Source organism: Populus nigra, chromosome 10 (assembly GCF_951802175.1).
Source record: "Populus nigra chromosome 10, ddPopNigr1.1, whole genome shotgun sequence".
Taxonomy (NCBI): Eukaryota; Viridiplantae; Streptophyta; class Magnoliopsida; order Malpighiales; family Salicaceae; genus Populus; species Populus nigra.
Window position 1 is genome coordinate 3,147,691 of NC_084861.1, and position 18,270 is coordinate 3,165,960.

Here is an 18,270-nt window from a genome sequence, read left to right on the forward strand (position 1 = left end):
TAGAAATATCTTTTTAATATTTTTTCAAATAAAAAATATTTTTTAAAAACATTTAAAAGCATAAAGAAAAGTTACGGGAACCAAGTGCTTGGAATATGTTACTCTTTGTTTGCACTAAAGTCAAGCCTTTACTCTCACCACTAATTAGTTGTCACCCATGCATGCTAATAATGATGTTTAAAAATGAAAAAATGAAGAAAAATTGAGTTATTGATTAATAGATTCATTTCTAGCTGTTTAAATGCCTAATCACTTTGATTAAATCCACATGAATGATAGTTTCTTTTCCAAAAAAAGGAGTGAAAATTCATCTCAGTTTCAAATTCTAAAAAAAAAAGGGAGAAAAGACGAAGCTAAGAGAAGATTTAATTATTTTTGTGTATTTTATTGTCTTCATTAGATAAAACCTATATATTTTAGCCATAAATTATATGAAATAATAATAAGAGTGCATTTGTCGAATCAAATGTTTATAATTTTTGATTCTATAATAAGAGTGTATCTGTCAAAAAAAAATTGTCTAAATCCCTGCCCTTTTTTGTTGACTAGTCGTCTTAGAGGGGTTTGTCAAATCTAATCCAGAATTAATACCCTTATCCGTAACACATGGCGTCCATGAAATTAATTTAAACAAAAAATATTACTTATATTATATCTTTACTGGTCCCTTTTCCCTCACAATTTAATTTGTAATGTTAATAAATATTAGTTATATTATATATTTACGAGTCCCTTTTTTCTGGTCTAATATTTTAAATTCTAAATGGACGCCTATTTAATGTTTTTTTTAATCAAAATATGAAATAAAACCACTTTAAAAATATACTCGGTCATTGTTTTTTTTTAAGAATCTTAATTGTTATCTTTTATAAAATAAAATATTGAATTTATTAATGAAATTATAAAAATTTCAGGAATTCTTAGCTGTTGAAAATTTTTAATATTTCCAAGAAAAAAAATCAATTTTTTTTAGGAAATGTACAGAAATTTAATTGTTTTCGAAAACATTAATGGCTAAGAATTTTAGATCATTTATTTATTTCCTAAATATTTCATTTCATAAAATAAAAACTTTGATTTTAAAAAGTAAACTGTAGATTTTAGTCTTAATCTTAATCTTAATCTTAATCTTAAATAAATTCAAGAATATTTTATTTGTTAAATATTAATTTGAGTATTTATTTTCCTATTTTCTAAAACAATGTCACAAATTTAATGGCTGAGAGTTTTTGATAACTCTTATCTAAGCATGTCAATTATTTTTACTGCTAAACATCTTCGAAGGGTTAACTTGTATTAAAAGGATTTTTTTTCCCTCAAGAATGCTTCAGAATTTTAATTGCCAAGTATTGTTGGAATTTTTTTATTTCTTAAGATTTTTGGATTTTTTAAGAATATATTAATTCTTGTATCCCTTAAAGCATTTTCAAAAACTTTTATTTTCTTTAAAGAAATTAACATTTCTTTAATATTTAATTGATATTCATCTGGTTATTTAATGCTATTTTATTTAATTGGCTAAACTTGTTTCCAACCATAAAAGGTTTAGTTGTGGGTATGCAGAAGGTGGAGGAGATGTAGACATATGGTGTTGATGGCTTGCAACAACCAAGAAGCAAGGTGTGAGGGGAGAGCATAAGCTTGAAATCTAAATAAAAAGAGAAAGAGAACCATCTAGGTGGTGGCTTCATGGTAAGAGCTTGAGGCTAAAAGATTTGTTCTTTTTGTGGTCTCAGGTTCGAGCCTTATAGTTGCTTATATGATAGCCACTTGAGGCTTACATGGTTGTTAACTTCAGGGTCCGTGGAATTAATCGAGATGCGCGAAAGCTGGTCTGGACACCCACGTTAAACTTTAAATAAAAAACAGAGAAAAAGAGCATATCTAGCAATTAAATTAGTCAACTATGAACCATTATAACAAAAAAACCAAAAAATAAAATAAAAGCAACCATGTTAGTTACGCACAATTAACCTCTGCCAAATGCTTTTCAAAACTAATTTAAATGCATTGGAATTAAACAAAAAATTTTGATTATTTTGTACATCGAGTTGATAAATAATTTAATTATTAAATTTATATTATCAACACATTATCAAATCTCTAAAACATGGAGCGAAATTACTATAAACACATACAAGAGAGCTATTTATCACTACACTTAAATTATTTTTTTCTCCCTTTAAATAAAAAAACAAGAAGCCTTGGTTTCCGGGGTAATTTAGTTTTTTTTTCAATAGTCAATTTGTCATTAAAAAATTGCTAGGGATATATGTATCTTTCTTGTTTTTTCAAAACAATAAAGTAAATAATTTACTCCCAGAAAAAAAAAAAAACCCTTGACCGAGAGGTATTTATGTCTTTTGATTTTTAGAATTTAGTAAAAATACATTTTTATCATTAAAGTCAAAAAAAAAATTGTCCAAGGGCATTTTCATCATTTTTACATGTTTTTTCTTTTTGTTGATTACACATTATTTGAGAGCATTTTAGTTTATTTTACGTTGAATAATTGATTTTTATATTCAAAAAGTTGTCAAGGTGCTTTCCCCGCGCGCCTAAGCATGGGAATGAACATCACTTGAGTGACGCATGCGACATTTCTCGATGACTAAACCTACCTTTCCATTGTATTATTTTAAGCTTTGTTGTGTCATCATCCTCCTGGTGCAATGTGTGATAGTGGCAGATGAGTAGTTTATCATGGTGGTCGTTTTTTCTTTTCTTTTCTCCTTCAAAAAGTACAAGTTGGTCATATTTGTTTATAACATTTCAACTTAAATCCTTATTATTTTAATTTTAAATTTTTATTCTGTCTTTTTATAAAAAAAAATTATTTGTTTTTAATTTAGTCATTCGACTACAACTTGTCATATTTATTTTTTCAAATCTAGTTCTTATTCTTTTTATTTTTCTTTGCTTGGCCTCTTTGTTAAACTTTTATTGATTTTCAATTTCACCATTTGTTAAATAATTTACGGTGTATTATTTTTTTCAAATTAATCCTCATTCTTTTGATTTTTTCTTTTAATAAAATTATTTTTTCTTTTCAATTTAACCATTGAATTAAAATTTTCTTGCCCTCTAATTTATTTTTTATTTTTATTTTCACCATCATTCTTTTAATTACATTTTTTTTAGATCGTTTTGTGTAATTGAACTTTTTTTCTTAATTTCATCATTCAATGTTTGATTTGTTGGGAATTGAGTTTTGTGATTTTTTTTGTTTACGGTGCTTCTGATTTAATGATCATAGTCACGAGTTTGAAAAGTTAACGTATGTCGATATCTTTTTTTTTTTATTTTCTTTTATGATTTCATCATTCGATATTATTTTTATTTTTAAAAAAAATTGGCTTTATGGATTTCTTCAATTTATTTTTTACCTAGTTATCCCGATCCAATAACCTGCACCGCAAGTTTTGCATGTTAACTCGAGTTGACTCGATCCTTATTATCCAAGTCACATGTCTCTCATGCCGAATTGGGTTTGATTAAGGCTGTTTCGTTTTGTCCATCTTTTATTAAGTTTCATACCTCCAAGTTTTTTTTAAAAAATAATTGTGGTCCTTTTTTTGTAAAAAAAAAAACTTGTCTCTCTACAACCTATTTTTTTTCATTTAATTAAAAAGAAATCAACTTATTAAAGCTGGTCAGGTTTGTAACCCAAGTCGTTTTTTTTCTTATTTTATTTAAATGCAATTGCAACACCTACATTATCTTTGCCTTTTCTTATTTTTTATTATAATTATAATTTTGATTTTAATTGACATCTTATTTAACATGTATTTTTTAAATTTATGTTTCGATTAATATTTTTCCTTTGTGATTTTTTATTTTGGTTGTTTGGCCTTTTTTTAGTGGATTTTAAAAAATTATTTTGTATGTTTTTAATTTTTAAAAACACTATTCTTATTCATCTATAAATTTTTTTATGTTTTGTATGGATGAAGTTTATTTTTAAAAATAAAAAATATTTATTTCTATATAATATTTTTAATACACGTAGCCTTGTGTTATAATCCAATTTTGACCCACTTATTTTTAATTTAATTTTAAGGAGGGTAAATCTTGAAATTTAAAAGATCAAGGGTTTAAATGCAAAAGTTCAAAACTTCAGGGGCTGAATTAAGAAATAGGCCACGCACAAATCCGGCGCCGTTTTGGTCAGTCCTATTCTTCATCTTCTTCCTCTGGAAACAGAGGAGACTACTAGTGAAAGAAATACAGAACACCACCAGACACGCTGCGATGCACACGACTTCCACCACCAGCTTCTCAGTTTGTTTCTGTGTCCCTCGCTGCCAGAACAAGCCATTAACGCGTGAAGGAAACCACCACAACCAGTCCAACAATGGCACGACTGTTGATGTCCCAATCCAACCAAAACACAAAGTCTCAAACCCTATCCTCATGAAGATCATTGCCTCGGGAAGATAACGATCAAGCTCAGGTATCCAAGTCCCAGTGAAACACCAGCACGTCCCCTATAAATACAGAGCTCTGGGCACGGAAGAAAGGATGAGGAGGAGAAAACAGAAAAAAACAGAGGTGGGGGTCACTGCGCGATGGCCATCCCTTTTCGCTCGTTCATCTCCATAGCAATCTCCAGACAAGGTAGGCTTTCCTCTCCCTTTTCATTCTTTTTTGAATCTTCTGTGTATTTATTACCGTGCGAAGGCAATTAATTACCCTCACACTATGTCATGCATGCGTGACCTTATTCACGCGTGCTTTGCCCAGCCAGGTCCTGCCCATCCCCTAGGCTGGACCCGACTCAGCCCAAAAAAACAATGAGTCGGGTCTGGACTTTGAATCCATCCAGCCCAACTTGTGTTGTTAAGGGTGTGTTTGACAAAACACACCCTTATATCTTGGTCATAATTTTTATGCTTATTTTTAATTTGATATTTGGCCAAAAAAATCCTTTTTCGATAATAGAAAATTCTAAAAATATTTGGGGGTCTTCGTTAATTTATTTATGGGCCCCTCTCACTTTGTTTTATTTTTTTCCTTTATGTTTGTATTTTGTTTTAGCTATATGCTCAATCGGTAAACTATTACTGTTAAATGCAAATATGTTGTGCAATGCTTTTTTTTTATTTCCATTTAAAAAGGGCAAATAATAATAAAGGATAAATAAGAAAAAAAAATGGTATAGAAAATTTCTTCTTCAAATTCATTTCTTGTGAAATTATTCACTGACGCCAGAGTCAGGAGTATCGTATTTTTTTGAATTTGCGCGATATTTACCAACGCCAGAGTTGGAAATATTCGTAGGAATTGTTCACTGACGCCAGATTAAAAAACATGAAAGGAAGAATAAAAAGGAAAAGGAGAACAAATTCTTAGCAATCTTAGACAAAACCATCAATACAGTATGTCTCAGGTAGAACGCTTAAGAGGTGATAGCATCTTTCCTTTTGAATAATCAGTCCAATACCATAGAATCTCTGTTGACCAGTTTGGGTTTCTAGTGACCATAATATTAGGTCGCGACTCCTTGAATAAGACATTTTCCCTTAAAAAGACAAGATGTTAGATATTTGTTCTTTTTCCACGAGAAATTTATTTTTATCGGTCGTCATGATGTCCGGTTGTGATACCTTACATGATTTTTTTCCTTTTATTTTATTAAATCGGTTTCAAGTGTGTGTTTTTTTATATTATCATTTTATTGAGTAAAAGATTAATTTTAATAAACAAATTTAATAAATACAATCGGGTAAATATCCTATGTTACGGGATCAAATATTTTGATCTATATTTATCTCTTGATTTTTCTAATTTTGCTTTTAGTTATCGTTTATGATCTTTTTATTTATTTACAGAGATAATTATCGATTTATCTAATTAGATATTTATATAAATATTTTTATTTACATTTATTTTTCTTATGTAAAAAAACATATAAAATAAGTTTGCATGTCTATATATATATAATCCACTACCGAGTGCAAGTTATATAGTTAGTTTTTAAAACTACAATGTGTACAAAAGGGGCGCAGAATGATTTTTTATTGCACATCATAAGAGTATTTCCAATGGAAAATGCTATATTAAAAAGCCAAATTGATAAAATAGCTTTTTGATTAATATAAATATAGTTTTTTTTTTGTTTATGTGCATTCCAATGGTAAAAAGCTATTTAGAAGAGTTAATTGTATTTTAATATATTTTATGTTAAATTAATTTTAATAAAATTATATTACTAATTTAGATATTTTTTATATAATATAATTATGATGTTATTGATTATATGAGTAATTTATAAAAGTAGATATAAAATTAATGAAGTAATATGAAAGTTAAAAGATATAATTTTAAGTTAAATTTAATACTTTTAAATTTAAAATTTATTTATATGAATAATTTTAATTTTTAGTTTTACATGTTATAGTTAAAATTTTAATTTTTTAAAAGTAAATTCAAATTCAAACTTTGAAACAAACCGCCAACATTTTAAATTTTGATTTTCAATTTTTTTTTAAAAAATTCAAACTATGAAAAAATGACCGCCAACATTTTAAATTTTAAAATTTGAAATTTTGAAAAAATAACCACCAACATTCCAAGATTTCAAAATTTGAAAAAATAATTCATCTACAAATATTCTCATATACCTAAATATTTTTTCTCGTCATTTTCTTCTCTCCAATCTTTATTATATTTCATTAAAATTCATCATAAATCAATTGGAGAGCAAGGTGGATTTCTAAGGATGTTGGGGAGCATTAACGGTATGCATTGGAAATAGGAGAAATGCTCAATTGCATGTATGAGATGTATATTGATCATTATCGTTAACCAACTATAATTCTAGAAGCGGTGGCTTCACAAGATCTTTGGATATGGCATGCCTTTTTAGAATGTCTAGATCACTAAATGATATTAATGTTTTTGATCGGTCACCTATCTTCGCTACACTTGCTAAAGGTTGTACTGCTCCTGTTAATTATACAATTAATGGGCATGAATATACAATGAGATACTATTTAGCAGAAGATGATTTATCCTACTTGGTCAACCTTTGTTAAGACAATCCCAAGACCATTAGGAGCAAAGAGAAAATATTTTGCAAGTAAGCAAGAGCCTGCAAGAAAGGATGTGGAACGGGCATTTTGGGTGCTCCAATCTCGCTTTGCAATTGTACGTGGACCTGCTCGATACTGGGATGAAGAAATGCTTACAAATATTATGAAAGCTTGCATAATAACGCATAATATAACTGTAGTGGATGAAGGAGCAATAAACCTTGGATTTGACCATGAACGTGAAGTCAATTTCTTTATATCAGTGTCACATAGTGAAATACCAGAACTACATGATTTTCTTCAAACTCATAATCAAATTAGAGATAGAGCAACTAGCTCTCAACTAAAAGAAGATTTGATTGAACATTTGTGGGAACAATATGGCTACGAGTAGAATCATTAGGTTTGAACTTCTTATGTTATCATAATTTTCAAGTTTTTTATGTTTTTTTTCATTATGATTGTTGTCTTTTAAGTTAATTAATCCTAATTATTGTTGTTAAGTGTTAGAAGAACTTCAAAAAAGTATTATAAATTGTTATCAATTTTATACCAATATATTTAAAATAACCAAGAAATTTCTACATATTTAATTAAAAATACATTACATTAAACAATAAATCAATCAAGTTGATTAAAAATTAAAACCCCTCTTTTGCATAATTTTTAACTTTCTATTTTGAAAATACGCTGTAGAAATTGGATCCAAATTAGAAATATCCATTTTCATAATTTGTTCTTTTTTCTCAATCCTTTCCAATTCTTGTTTCTCTTGACTTTGTTGAATCATCATAGCTTGTTGCTTTAACATAATTTTTTTTGTCTTGTTTACTCTGATCCTTAATTTCAAATAGAGTATCCCCGAAATGTTGTAAGAGATTTGTTATAGTTACCTCCCCAACTTTATCTTTTATTTGTCTACGTTTAAGTCGTTCTTTTGCAGCCTTCTAACTAATTGGTCTATCTTGATAAATCAACGGTTCACTATCTTCTCATAAACTAACAGAATCAGAGGTAGATAGAGTTGGTGAAGCCGGACTTGCATTGACATGAATTTTTTATTTCTTGTTTGACCTTTGATCTCAAATTGTCATTTGGGTTCTTTTCTTAAGATAACCTAACAATGTTCTAGTTGAAATCGTTTGCCAATGCAAGAAGCATACATTTGCCAAGTATAATTAATTTGGTAAGAAATTAGAGAAATTCAATAATGTTAAAATACGTGTTAAACAATTTAACATGGAAATGAATACTAAAATTACCCTTGATTCTTTGATTATTTCATTTTGCTGATGATTTTCAAATTGAGTAACAAATCCAATAAATTTACCGACTTCTCTATTTATTTATTGTCATTTACTTGAAATGTTTATTTGGGAACGATTATTCAAGTTTTCTCTATTCTCTATAAAGTAAGCATCTACTCAAGCCTAGAATTATTTTGGTTGTTGTTCAACTCCTGTAATTGGATCCTTGTTTGTATTTAACCATACAGAGTCAAGTAAGCAATCTTCCTCTAGTGAGAAGTTTTTACTTCCTTGTGATTTTTTTTATTGTATGGATATTTAAATTCGAGTATGTTAAGTCGTCAATTAATTGATTAGAATCACTTGGTTGAGAGAGAATATCTTCTAACTCACTTATAAGAAAGTTAGTAAGAGAACTTGGAAAATTTGAATCCATCTACATAAAAAAAAACTCAAGTTAAAACCTTATAGTTTCCATGTCTAGCAATTTTATAGTTTCCATACATGTGAATTAATAATAAGAATTGCCTCATACTTGTTCTAACATTAATCTAATCATACAACCATTACAATTTAACCATTTTTGGGAACTAAAACAGGATTGATATACTGGTTTAGTTGTATTTTCAATAAGATAAAATATAATTGACCTCAATTAAAACAAGCAATCAAAAATAAATTTAAGATATGTCACCCCATGTTTCTATCAATATCAGCTATCATCATTATTTCCTTTTAATTTTGTCAAAGATAACAACATAAATAAAAATTGCCTTCCTTAACCCATATAAAAAACATAAAATAACAAAAAAATAAAAATCATCACAAATAGCAAATTAACAACAAAAGGTCTTAAGAATCAAGAGATGCAAAAGAAAAAATAAAAAAAATCTTTAAGCAAGTATATCGTTTGATTTCGGCTAATTAACATAATCGATGTTATTAATTAACTGAAGGACAATTGATTCTTGTTTTTCTAAATTATAGAGAAGGGTGAGACACAATGCAAGGTTTTGAAATTTGCAAATAAATTTTCTTCCTTCTGTTATGCTTTTAAAGAGAGAAAAAAACGTTGGCCAACGAATATAAAACAAATGAAAAAAAACGTTGGCCAACAGAAAACACGTACTTTCATTCACTTTTATCTTTTCTATAAAGAAATGTAGAAATGACACTTCAAAATAAGAATAACTATTTTAGCTATTCATATCGCTGATCGGTTGGAATGGTTAAAAGCAAAAATAAAAGGTAAAAGTAATTTTTTTTTTACTTATTTTTTTAGCTGTTGCGTTGGAGATGCTCTATTCAGATTGTATTAATTGTCCCTCTTAAATATGAAATAAGGATCTTTGTTCTAAATAATAACTTAAATAGAATTATATTTTATCTATTCATTTTACTTTTTTAATATTTATAAGAACTTAGAAAAATTTTCAAATTACGAACATCAAACTGATAAGTCATCAGCAACTAGGGTATTATGATTTTTAAATTGCCACATGTAATTTGAGAGAACTCAATATCTATTAAACGTTAAAACGAACCATTTTACGCGTAATAGAGCTTGATCATTTATGTTTAAAAAATATCTTGTGAATCACGCGTCATATCAATTAATAATTAATTTCAAAATATTTAACACTAAGATCCCTTTCAAAGATATAGTTTTTAAACTATGTACATTGAATTTAAAAGTATTTAAATACTAAATTACTATTAAGAAATTATTGTAATTTTTAGGGCATCTATCTGAGGAAAAATTTTATTTTAAATAAATTCTAGTGTATATTTAATTTTCAATACTATATTCTTTGAATATTCGTAATACTAAACAAAAACTATTATTACAATGAGGTCTCAATTTATTTGAAATTGTTATTTTTTGACTAGTCATTAACATTTTTTCCATAAAAAACCTATCATAAATCTGTATTATAATACTATATTTTAATTTTTGTAAAAAAAAATAGCATGACTTAAAAGGAAGTGTATGAATTCATGGGAGAATTTAAAAATAAAATTATTAAGTAAAAAAACAAAACTAAAAATTAAAAAACATGAAAGAAAAAGATATTAGGCCTGGCCCAAACATGGTGTGCCTGACTAACTTGCATGGCCCAGGCAATTAAGATTAAAAAAAATCTAAATGTCTCGTCCATACTTGAACTCTTTTCTTTTTAAAGACGTACCACGTGTCTGAAATTAACTTGAATGCAGTAGTTTTTTGAATTTTTGGATAATCTTGATTAGGAAATTTAAAAATACCATGCCAGGTTTGGTTTTAATTTCAAATTTTAAAAATTAAAAAAATTAAACCAAATAAAAAAAACTCAGTATAAATTAAAAAGTAATTAAATTAAAACATGTAAAAATAGTTAACTAAAAGGGGATTCATCAATTAAATTAAATTTATTAAGTTTTAAAAAATATAAAACTGAATCAATCGGTTTTTTTTTCTTGATTTAATTCGATTCACTTTAATATTGTTTTTTTAATAAATTTGTAGTTATACTTCTTTTTTTTTTCCTCCTCCTTCCACACGCGCCCAATATGCCACTTCACTACTCGAGGCTTCCAGTAATCTGAAGCCCACACCCGGAAAACTGAAAAAATGGCGACAACAAAAACCTTATCACTAGGTTTTTGTCTTATTTTCAGACCAACTACCAAGCATCTCCTCCATCCCACAGTGCTCTCACACGCTCCAAAGCTCTCACTCTCTCACCAATCCTTCTACTTCCGCTGCCTCGCCCCTCCTTACAAGACCCCCAAAAATCCATTCATCATTTGTCATGGCAAGGTGAGAGTATCCCTTGTAATACTGATCAGTTCATCATTTAATAATTATTATATAATTAACATTTTTATCCTCCCCAGTTGGATAGTGACGTGCCTGAGGAGATTAATGAAGTCTTCTTTGATGATAATTATGACATGATGATCGACGAAGAGGAGATCAGTGATGAGGATGAGACAGAGAGCAGTATTGATTTACTAATCAGGTTCTTGCAAAGCATGTTCAAGAAGTTATCTAAGAGAGCCAAGAAAGCTTCTCGCTCTATGTTACCTGCTGTTATATCACCCCAGTTGGTAAATTATCTTTTCTTCTCTTGTCCAGTCTTGGCTGCTCACTTTTGTTGTAGCTTAATTTGAACATTGAATTGTTAAAAATGCCCATTAAGAATATAGGATGAAAGGTTTTTTTTTTTTTTCAATGTTTAAAGCCAGCAGATTCAATACTCCCTGGAATGGTCATATTTTTTCTCTATATTTTAGTTGATTTAGGCAGCTGATGAGGTTAAGTACTGTTTGAACAAGATCCCTCAAATTGGAGGCTGGGAAGTTTAATATTGTAAATAGGCTATTTATTATATTGCAGATATGCTTGGTTGTATGATGGGCAGGCTATGGCCTATCCCCATGATCGAGGAGTGAGCAAGTCTAAAACATTAAATTATTCTTCTGGATTGTGAGCTAATGTAGTTGAACCGTTCTGGTCACAGCATAGAGAAAGGTCTGTTCAAGTATCCGTGAGCTGATGCAGTTCTTGTATGGCAGTAGAAAATAGACTCTAGTTTGCAGGTTGTATAGCACAGGGATGCTGAAGTCTGAAGTTTGAAGAGATGCCAGTGAATTTGATTGACTTGGTTGAGAAAATAAGAGTATAAAATTGAAGTGTTTCACCAGGAAATCCCTCTAGCATGCTTATCGTAGAGGATCTAACAGAGAGTTTGAATTTAGTATAAAATTCACATCTTTTTTTTTATTGATACGAGGGAAGTATGCCAACCAGTGATTTATGGAAGGAATTTAAATTGCAGTTTAGTGAGGTATAGCTTATATCACAATTTTCGTGACTGGAACATTGACACTCCTCAAGTTTCACTTGAAGTTGAGTAGGAAACCATCTGCCATGAAAATATTTATCGAACCTGACACATGCAAGGCTTGGCAGAAATAATGGTGGTGGTTTTTTTATGTAGTTAACAGATCTTGTTTTGAGAATAAAAGACTGCATAGAAATTGCTAAATTATGAACTCTGAATATCACTCAAACTGCTGCTAATGGCTCACTCCTTTTTTTTCTTTTGAGGATATGATTGCCTACTCTTATTTTCTTCTGTTCTTCCAATTTCTTTCATTCCGGGAATTCAGGTGTCTTTTGCTGTTGATGGGATTCTGCTGTTGGCTGCACTTTCCATTGTTAAAGCGCTTCTTGAGGTATCCCTTGACCATTGCCAATTCTGAGTGGTTTAGATACCTTATGTTGAAAAAGCACAAGGATTAGGAACATGTATGATATGCGCAAGTAGGTAATATATATATATATATAATCTTTTTTGGGAAAAGAAGTTGAGAAGTTGACCTCCTTCCTTTAAGAGTATATTCTAATTTTACTTTCTGCTAGGACCACTATATAATATAATATAAGCACAATCAAATAGCGTATTTTCCATGTTTCCGTGGGAGAAATATTTCTATTGATCAAACCTATCAACAGGCAAGTGAACCTAAAGTATTTTACCAAGTGATGTGGTTTCTACAGTCGATGGTATATTGGAGAAATGAGCTGATAACTTGGTGATGGTAAATGTTTATTGCAGGTGGTTTGCACTCTTGGAAGCACCGTGTTTGTGGTGATCCTGCTCCTGCGTGTTGTCTGGACAGCCGTTTCGTACTTCCAGTCAAGCGAGAGCACTTCTAGCAAGGGTGGAAGTTCCTTCGGTACAACGCAGCCAGTGGCATAATATTACTTTTTTCAGGAGCACTCTTTTGGATTTCCTCGCAAATGCTGCTGGTTATTTTTACAAGCTAAAATTTGGCAATGGGATTGCTACCAATGGTACCGAACATACCTCCAAGGCTCCAACCCCCGCACCCCCCTCTCTCCCGATAGCGCACGCTCCTTTATTAGCTTAATTCATTAGGATTTTATTGTTATTATTATTTTTAGATCACCACAGCAGGCTGTAAAGAAGAATCACTCATTTTTCTCGAAATAATGGGACGATTGAAGTGCAGTCTCTTCATATTAGCTAAAATGAACAGAGTTAAGCAGAGAGAGCAACCCTCGTCAACTTTGGACTCCCGAAGATACACAACACAAACAGGCATCCTATGTTGAATAAGCTTCAGCTTCTTAACAAACACAATGCAGAAATAAAGTTTATACAAGAGGTGATCACTAGAAATATTAGACATGCAACTTTATCTAACAAGATTAATACCCATTCTAGGAGGATCTGTACGCGTATTAGTACAGACAAGAACATGATGCCTGTTAAGATATATGGAGTAAAAGGATCATTTTCCAACACAAACAAATGGAGATGTTCAGAGCAGCTTGAATTGGAAATGTGTTCTTCGTTTTAACCTAGCGCGTATATTTTGACAACCGATGAAGGAAGAAGAAGCATTGCCACTTGAAGGTTCTTGCTGGTAATTGATGAGGATTTTCTATATTATGACGTTCTTTGAAAACCGCCACCAACCTGCATATGCAACCATTCTGGTGATGTACAGTGATTGTATTCCCTCGTGGCTTGTGAACCAAATGCCATGCCAGCAGTATCAAAAGTGTGTTGGCCAAACTGAAATGGAAAACTGATTCGTCATGAGATTCATGAGACAAAGGAAATCACAGCATCTTTGCTCACTTTCTATTTATCAACATAAACTTAGACCTGCATCAGGCTCTCAACTCTTTTCTCTTATTCATCTGTGACAAGAATCAAACTACACAAAGCTAGAAGTCATCACCTTGGAAAATCACCATTAAAGGATCGTATAGATGAGGTCAACTCATTAAGGAAATCTGTCATTTTAAGCATGTCTGCCACTTGCAAGGTTAATCTACGACAGAATTTAATGTTGTGCTATAGTAATGCCTAAGCAGAAAGAGGAAACAGATCAAAATCATGCAAAATCTGGTAAGACGATAAACTCTATTTCCTAACAGATCAAAAATCAAAGAAAATAAGGAGGGAGGAATCTAAAAGAAGCAGAGATTGTTTAACTATCCTCAATAATCCTCCTTTGATAATACATCTCTGCTTCGTATGAACTGCCAACCATCTCATCTACATGGTAAAGGATGACTGAGGGACTCTGGATGCCCTCTTCCTCTTGGTGGTTTGAAATAAACCACCATGTGTAACAATAGAGCATAAAACAACCGTGGAAATGCTGAGTACTCTAACAATTCAAGTATGCTTAAAATAACAACAGGACAGGGTGTTGGCACTTACATCTTTAGAAGGAAAGACTTCAGTTCCAGGGTTCATATTCAAATTAACTGCTTCAAGCTTCATTGATAGAAACTGCAATTCCCAGTAATTTGTAGGACTTAATACTAAAGTCAATAGGGATAAAACGAGAACAAAAGGAATACAGCTTGTTTCTGCACTCAGTCCATTGTAAGAAACAAGAATTCATACCTCAACCTGACGTTGTAATGATTGGATGTAATTGATAATCTCGTCAAGGACCAGGGCCTTGCCAGTAACCTGCATCAAAGCATCTGCCTTATCTGACAGTACTCTAATAAATATAATCCAAAAAATCAAAATCAAGCTCAAAACTACTCCTTTATAATATAATTTTTACAGAAGTGAACTCCAAACATCTGCCTTGTCAAACTTTGCTAAAACAAATGTTAGCATAAGGAAGCTTAAGAACAACCTCAAACGTGTTCTTTTATAATAATCCACAATTTTTACAAAAGTGAATTTAGGCTTATTGTTGCCTAAATCCCAGTCCTCGATTACTCTAACATATCTATTGACAAATTGACGTCTAAATTCATTTCACAATATTTTTCTGCAAGACTAGATGGATGATGGACCAAACATGCAAGTGTTTTGGGACTAAATCAAAATAAATTTTCCTTGTCAGAAAAGGAAACAAATATGGATTTTAAGTTAATTCCTGTACCATACCTTGTTACAACCTGGGACGATATCCTGAAGAATTTTCATCCTTTCGCTTATCTTTTCTCTCCTAGCCTGTCCACATAACAGTTCTCATAAGCAAAAGTCATACGTTGTTGGATGAAAACTCTCCATCAAATGCCATGATTATCATTCACTAAATACTAAAAAAAAATACATTTTTTACTTTCTCTTTTCAAAATAGATATTAGTTTAAGAGGATATAAACAAAGAAAGTTACTCTTTCAGCTAGACTGTGGCTATCAGTAGCTTGACCCCTTCTTGCTCGTACGTGGATATAATCTTGTTTGGGCGGTTCTGGTGGTGGAGGTTTGTGTTCCACAAGCTTGCCTGAACTGGCTTCTGCTTCACTTCTAGAATCATGCTGTTGTTGTTGTTGTTGATTATGATGATGATTGTCATCTCTACTCCCCCATGCTTTAAGCCGCTTTCCATCACAATCATTCTGCTCCCAATTCGGTTCAAAAGTAAAAAACAGGAACGGCTAAGTCCTAAAAACCTCGTTCTAAATCTTGAATTGTAAACCTCAAGACTGTTGCTGATTTAGATCAATAAAACATTAAATAAAGTAGATCAGAAAGAAATCCAGAGATGGATAAAATACCAGATGTCCGTTGGTGGTATTGGCATTGGTAGGAGAGAGAGTTGTAGGCTTTGAAGAAGAAGAATCATCAACATCCAAATCAACCTCGCGGCGTTTCCTGGCAGAAGCTGCTGCTCTCCGCTCCAAATTAAGTAATTCAAACTGCCCTCTTCCGCTACCATTGATGGGAAATTGCCAGATCTCCTCTAAAGTGTAGGGGCCCCCTTCGTTCATCATTGCAGGCGGATCCATCCTGATCATTAAAATCCCAATCCCAGTAAATAAAGAAGAGAACTAGCACATTTAGAATAGAGAGACAAGGAGAGGGGGAGGGAGAGACAAGTGTTGATGTTGGTGTTGGCGTGTGATCTCCTTAGACAGTGGAGGTTTGTGTGCACTGTGCTATCTATCACTCACTTCCTTGGGAGTTGGAACTAAATAGGACTCTGACTACTGAAGTGGTCACTTATTTCTAGTGGAGTGGGACAGGGAGTCAACAGTTATTGTGAGCTTTTAGACTTTACTAGTCCGTGACTCGACCCGCTGCGGGCTAAAAAAAAATATTAGCATAAAAATAATCAAGAGATCACAATTGTGATTAAAAAAAATAAGAAAAAGTTAAAATTTAGATCATAAAATCAAATAAAATTATCTTATCCCATAATATATTAAAATGTATTTTTATTGTTTTTTAATTAATAATATAAAAAAGGACCAAGCAAACTTAAGTGCGTTTATTAGCATACAATTCATGCATGAAGCCATGATAATTTTTAAAGAAATCTGAAAAAATGATAGAATGCAAGGTGTCAGAAGGATAAAAAAAAAAAAATCACCTGAATCAACCTTTTAAACTCGTCACCTCGATCATAAGCCCGATGCAACCCTAATAATGAAAATCACGTCTCTCAATTCATAACCAACTCGATATCAGATGATGAAATAAAAAAAATAATTTGATAAAAGCCCCCTTTAAATAAAATAGTAATATAAAAAAAATAAGAACTAAATGCTAAACAAAAAAATTAGAGTGAAAAAGGCATTGATGATTCAAGGGTGAAATTTCTTTTTTAAAAATAAAAAAAGTAAACATTTTACAAAAAAATCGAATAAAAAATCTAAAATAAAAAAAAACAAAAAAAGATCAAATTTAAAATTAAAACAAAACAAACCAATAGAAAAAATAGCATTTCAATGTTAGATAATGAAAATGACAAAAATTAAATTTAATAAAAGGCTAAAAAAATAATATAAAAAAATAAAAACTAATTACCAAATAAAAAACCGAAGGGATAAATAACATTTATTTATTTAAGATCTCGAGTTAATTTTTTTATGTGTGCTTAGTCATTTATCCACCTTTTTTAATTTTTATTTTAATCAATATCCTTTTAAACTCTCTTTCTCCGAGCTCTTTGTCCATGCTAAGGTTTCTAGTTGATTTAGTTAATTCATTTATTTCAAATATAAAATTAAAATAATATTATTTTAAAAAATATTTTGTTAAAAAAACCAAAAGGTTTTAATTAGGTCTGCCTAAATTTTTAATCCTTTGTAAACTCTTTATTTTTTAAAATTTTTATCCATTAAGTGTTTTTATTAGATTTTGTTTCTTATATTGTAAAAAAGGTTTGGATGGACGTCATAGTTTTTATATGCTTTATTTCTTTCTTGATTAGGATATCATTTTCCATGATAATTGATGTCTAATAATTATGTGAATCATTATGATGTTGAACGACGTAGAAGAGTTGCATGATGATGGTTTTTGAGCTGTTGATTTCAGATAATCATGGGTCTTAATGAGTTGATATTTGAGGACCATCGTTGAGTGGCCCCGTGTTATCTTCTCTTCTACACTTAACCTACTCGTTAGCGCGGGTCTGTCCACTAATACTTTCTTCCGTGTTTTTAGGGTAGCACTTGGTTGCTGTGCTGCGGAAAAAAAAATTAAAGATAAAAAAATTATTTAGATAAAGAGATAAAAGATAAAAATATTTTTTTTTATGGAATAGATTTTGAGTGAAATTCTGTAATTTTAAAATAGAAGGTTTGGAGATGATATGTTTTTAGAGGTAATATTTATAATTTTTTATTCATAAAAAATGTTCAATTCCAAAATTGTTCAACTAAAACATATAAGAATAAAAATAATTATTATCATATTTTTAAAACATAACTCGGGGGTCGATCAAGGGCAAAGCTCGGGTCACTGGTCAAGGCTCGGGTTGACCCGAGTCAACGCAAGAATAAAAATAGTTATTATCATAGTTTTAAAACCCAAATCGGGGATCAATCCAGGGCAAAGCTCGGGTTACAATTGGGGTTGATCATTAACACAGGTCAACATAAGATAAAAATAATTATTATCATAATTTTAAAAGTTGATTGAGGGGTCAACCCGGATCAAGGCCACGATTGCGTTTAAGAGGGTCAGCTGGGGTTGATCAGGTCAA

The 18,270-nt window shown here is 30.7% G+C and overlaps 2 protein-coding genes across 5 annotated transcripts; one reads left to right on the forward strand and one right to left on the reverse strand.

Moving 5' to 3' along the window:
• Positions 1–10,802: 10,802 nt before the first annotated feature.
• LOC133704153 (protein SHORT HYPOCOTYL IN WHITE LIGHT 1) lies at positions 10,803–13,302 on the forward strand. Its single transcript, XM_062128917.1, has 4 exons — positions 10,803–11,081; positions 11,159–11,371; positions 12,437–12,502; positions 12,886–13,302. The coding sequence occupies exons 1-4, from the start codon at positions 10,893–10,895 to the stop codon at positions 13,027–13,029; spliced, it is 612 nt and encodes a 203-aa protein (XP_061984901.1). The 5' UTR covers positions 10,803–10,892; the 3' UTR covers positions 13,030–13,302.
• Positions 13,303–13,400: 98 nt separating this feature from the next.
• On the reverse strand, positions 13,401–16,256 carry LOC133704152 (transcription factor BHLH089-like). 4 transcript variants are annotated; one of them, XM_062128914.1, is made up of 7 exons: positions 16,155–16,251; positions 15,836–16,067; positions 15,452–15,676; positions 15,220–15,285; positions 14,719–14,787; positions 14,530–14,601; positions 13,401–13,872 (listed from the first exon to the last, which is right to left on the reverse strand). In XM_062128914.1, the coding sequence occupies exons 2-7, from the start codon at positions 16,064–16,066 to the stop codon at positions 13,744–13,746; spliced, it is 792 nt and encodes a 263-aa protein (XP_061984898.1). In that variant the 5' UTR covers position 16,067; positions 16,155–16,251; the 3' UTR covers positions 13,401–13,743. The 4 variants fall into 4 exon arrangements, with proteins under 4 accessions (XP_061984898.1, XP_061984899.1, XP_061984897.1 ...); XM_062128915.1 differs by having other exon boundaries at positions 13,401–13,885; positions 15,836–16,256; XM_062128913.1 differs by having other exon boundaries at positions 15,836–16,255.
• Positions 16,257–18,270: the final 2,014 nt, after the last annotated feature.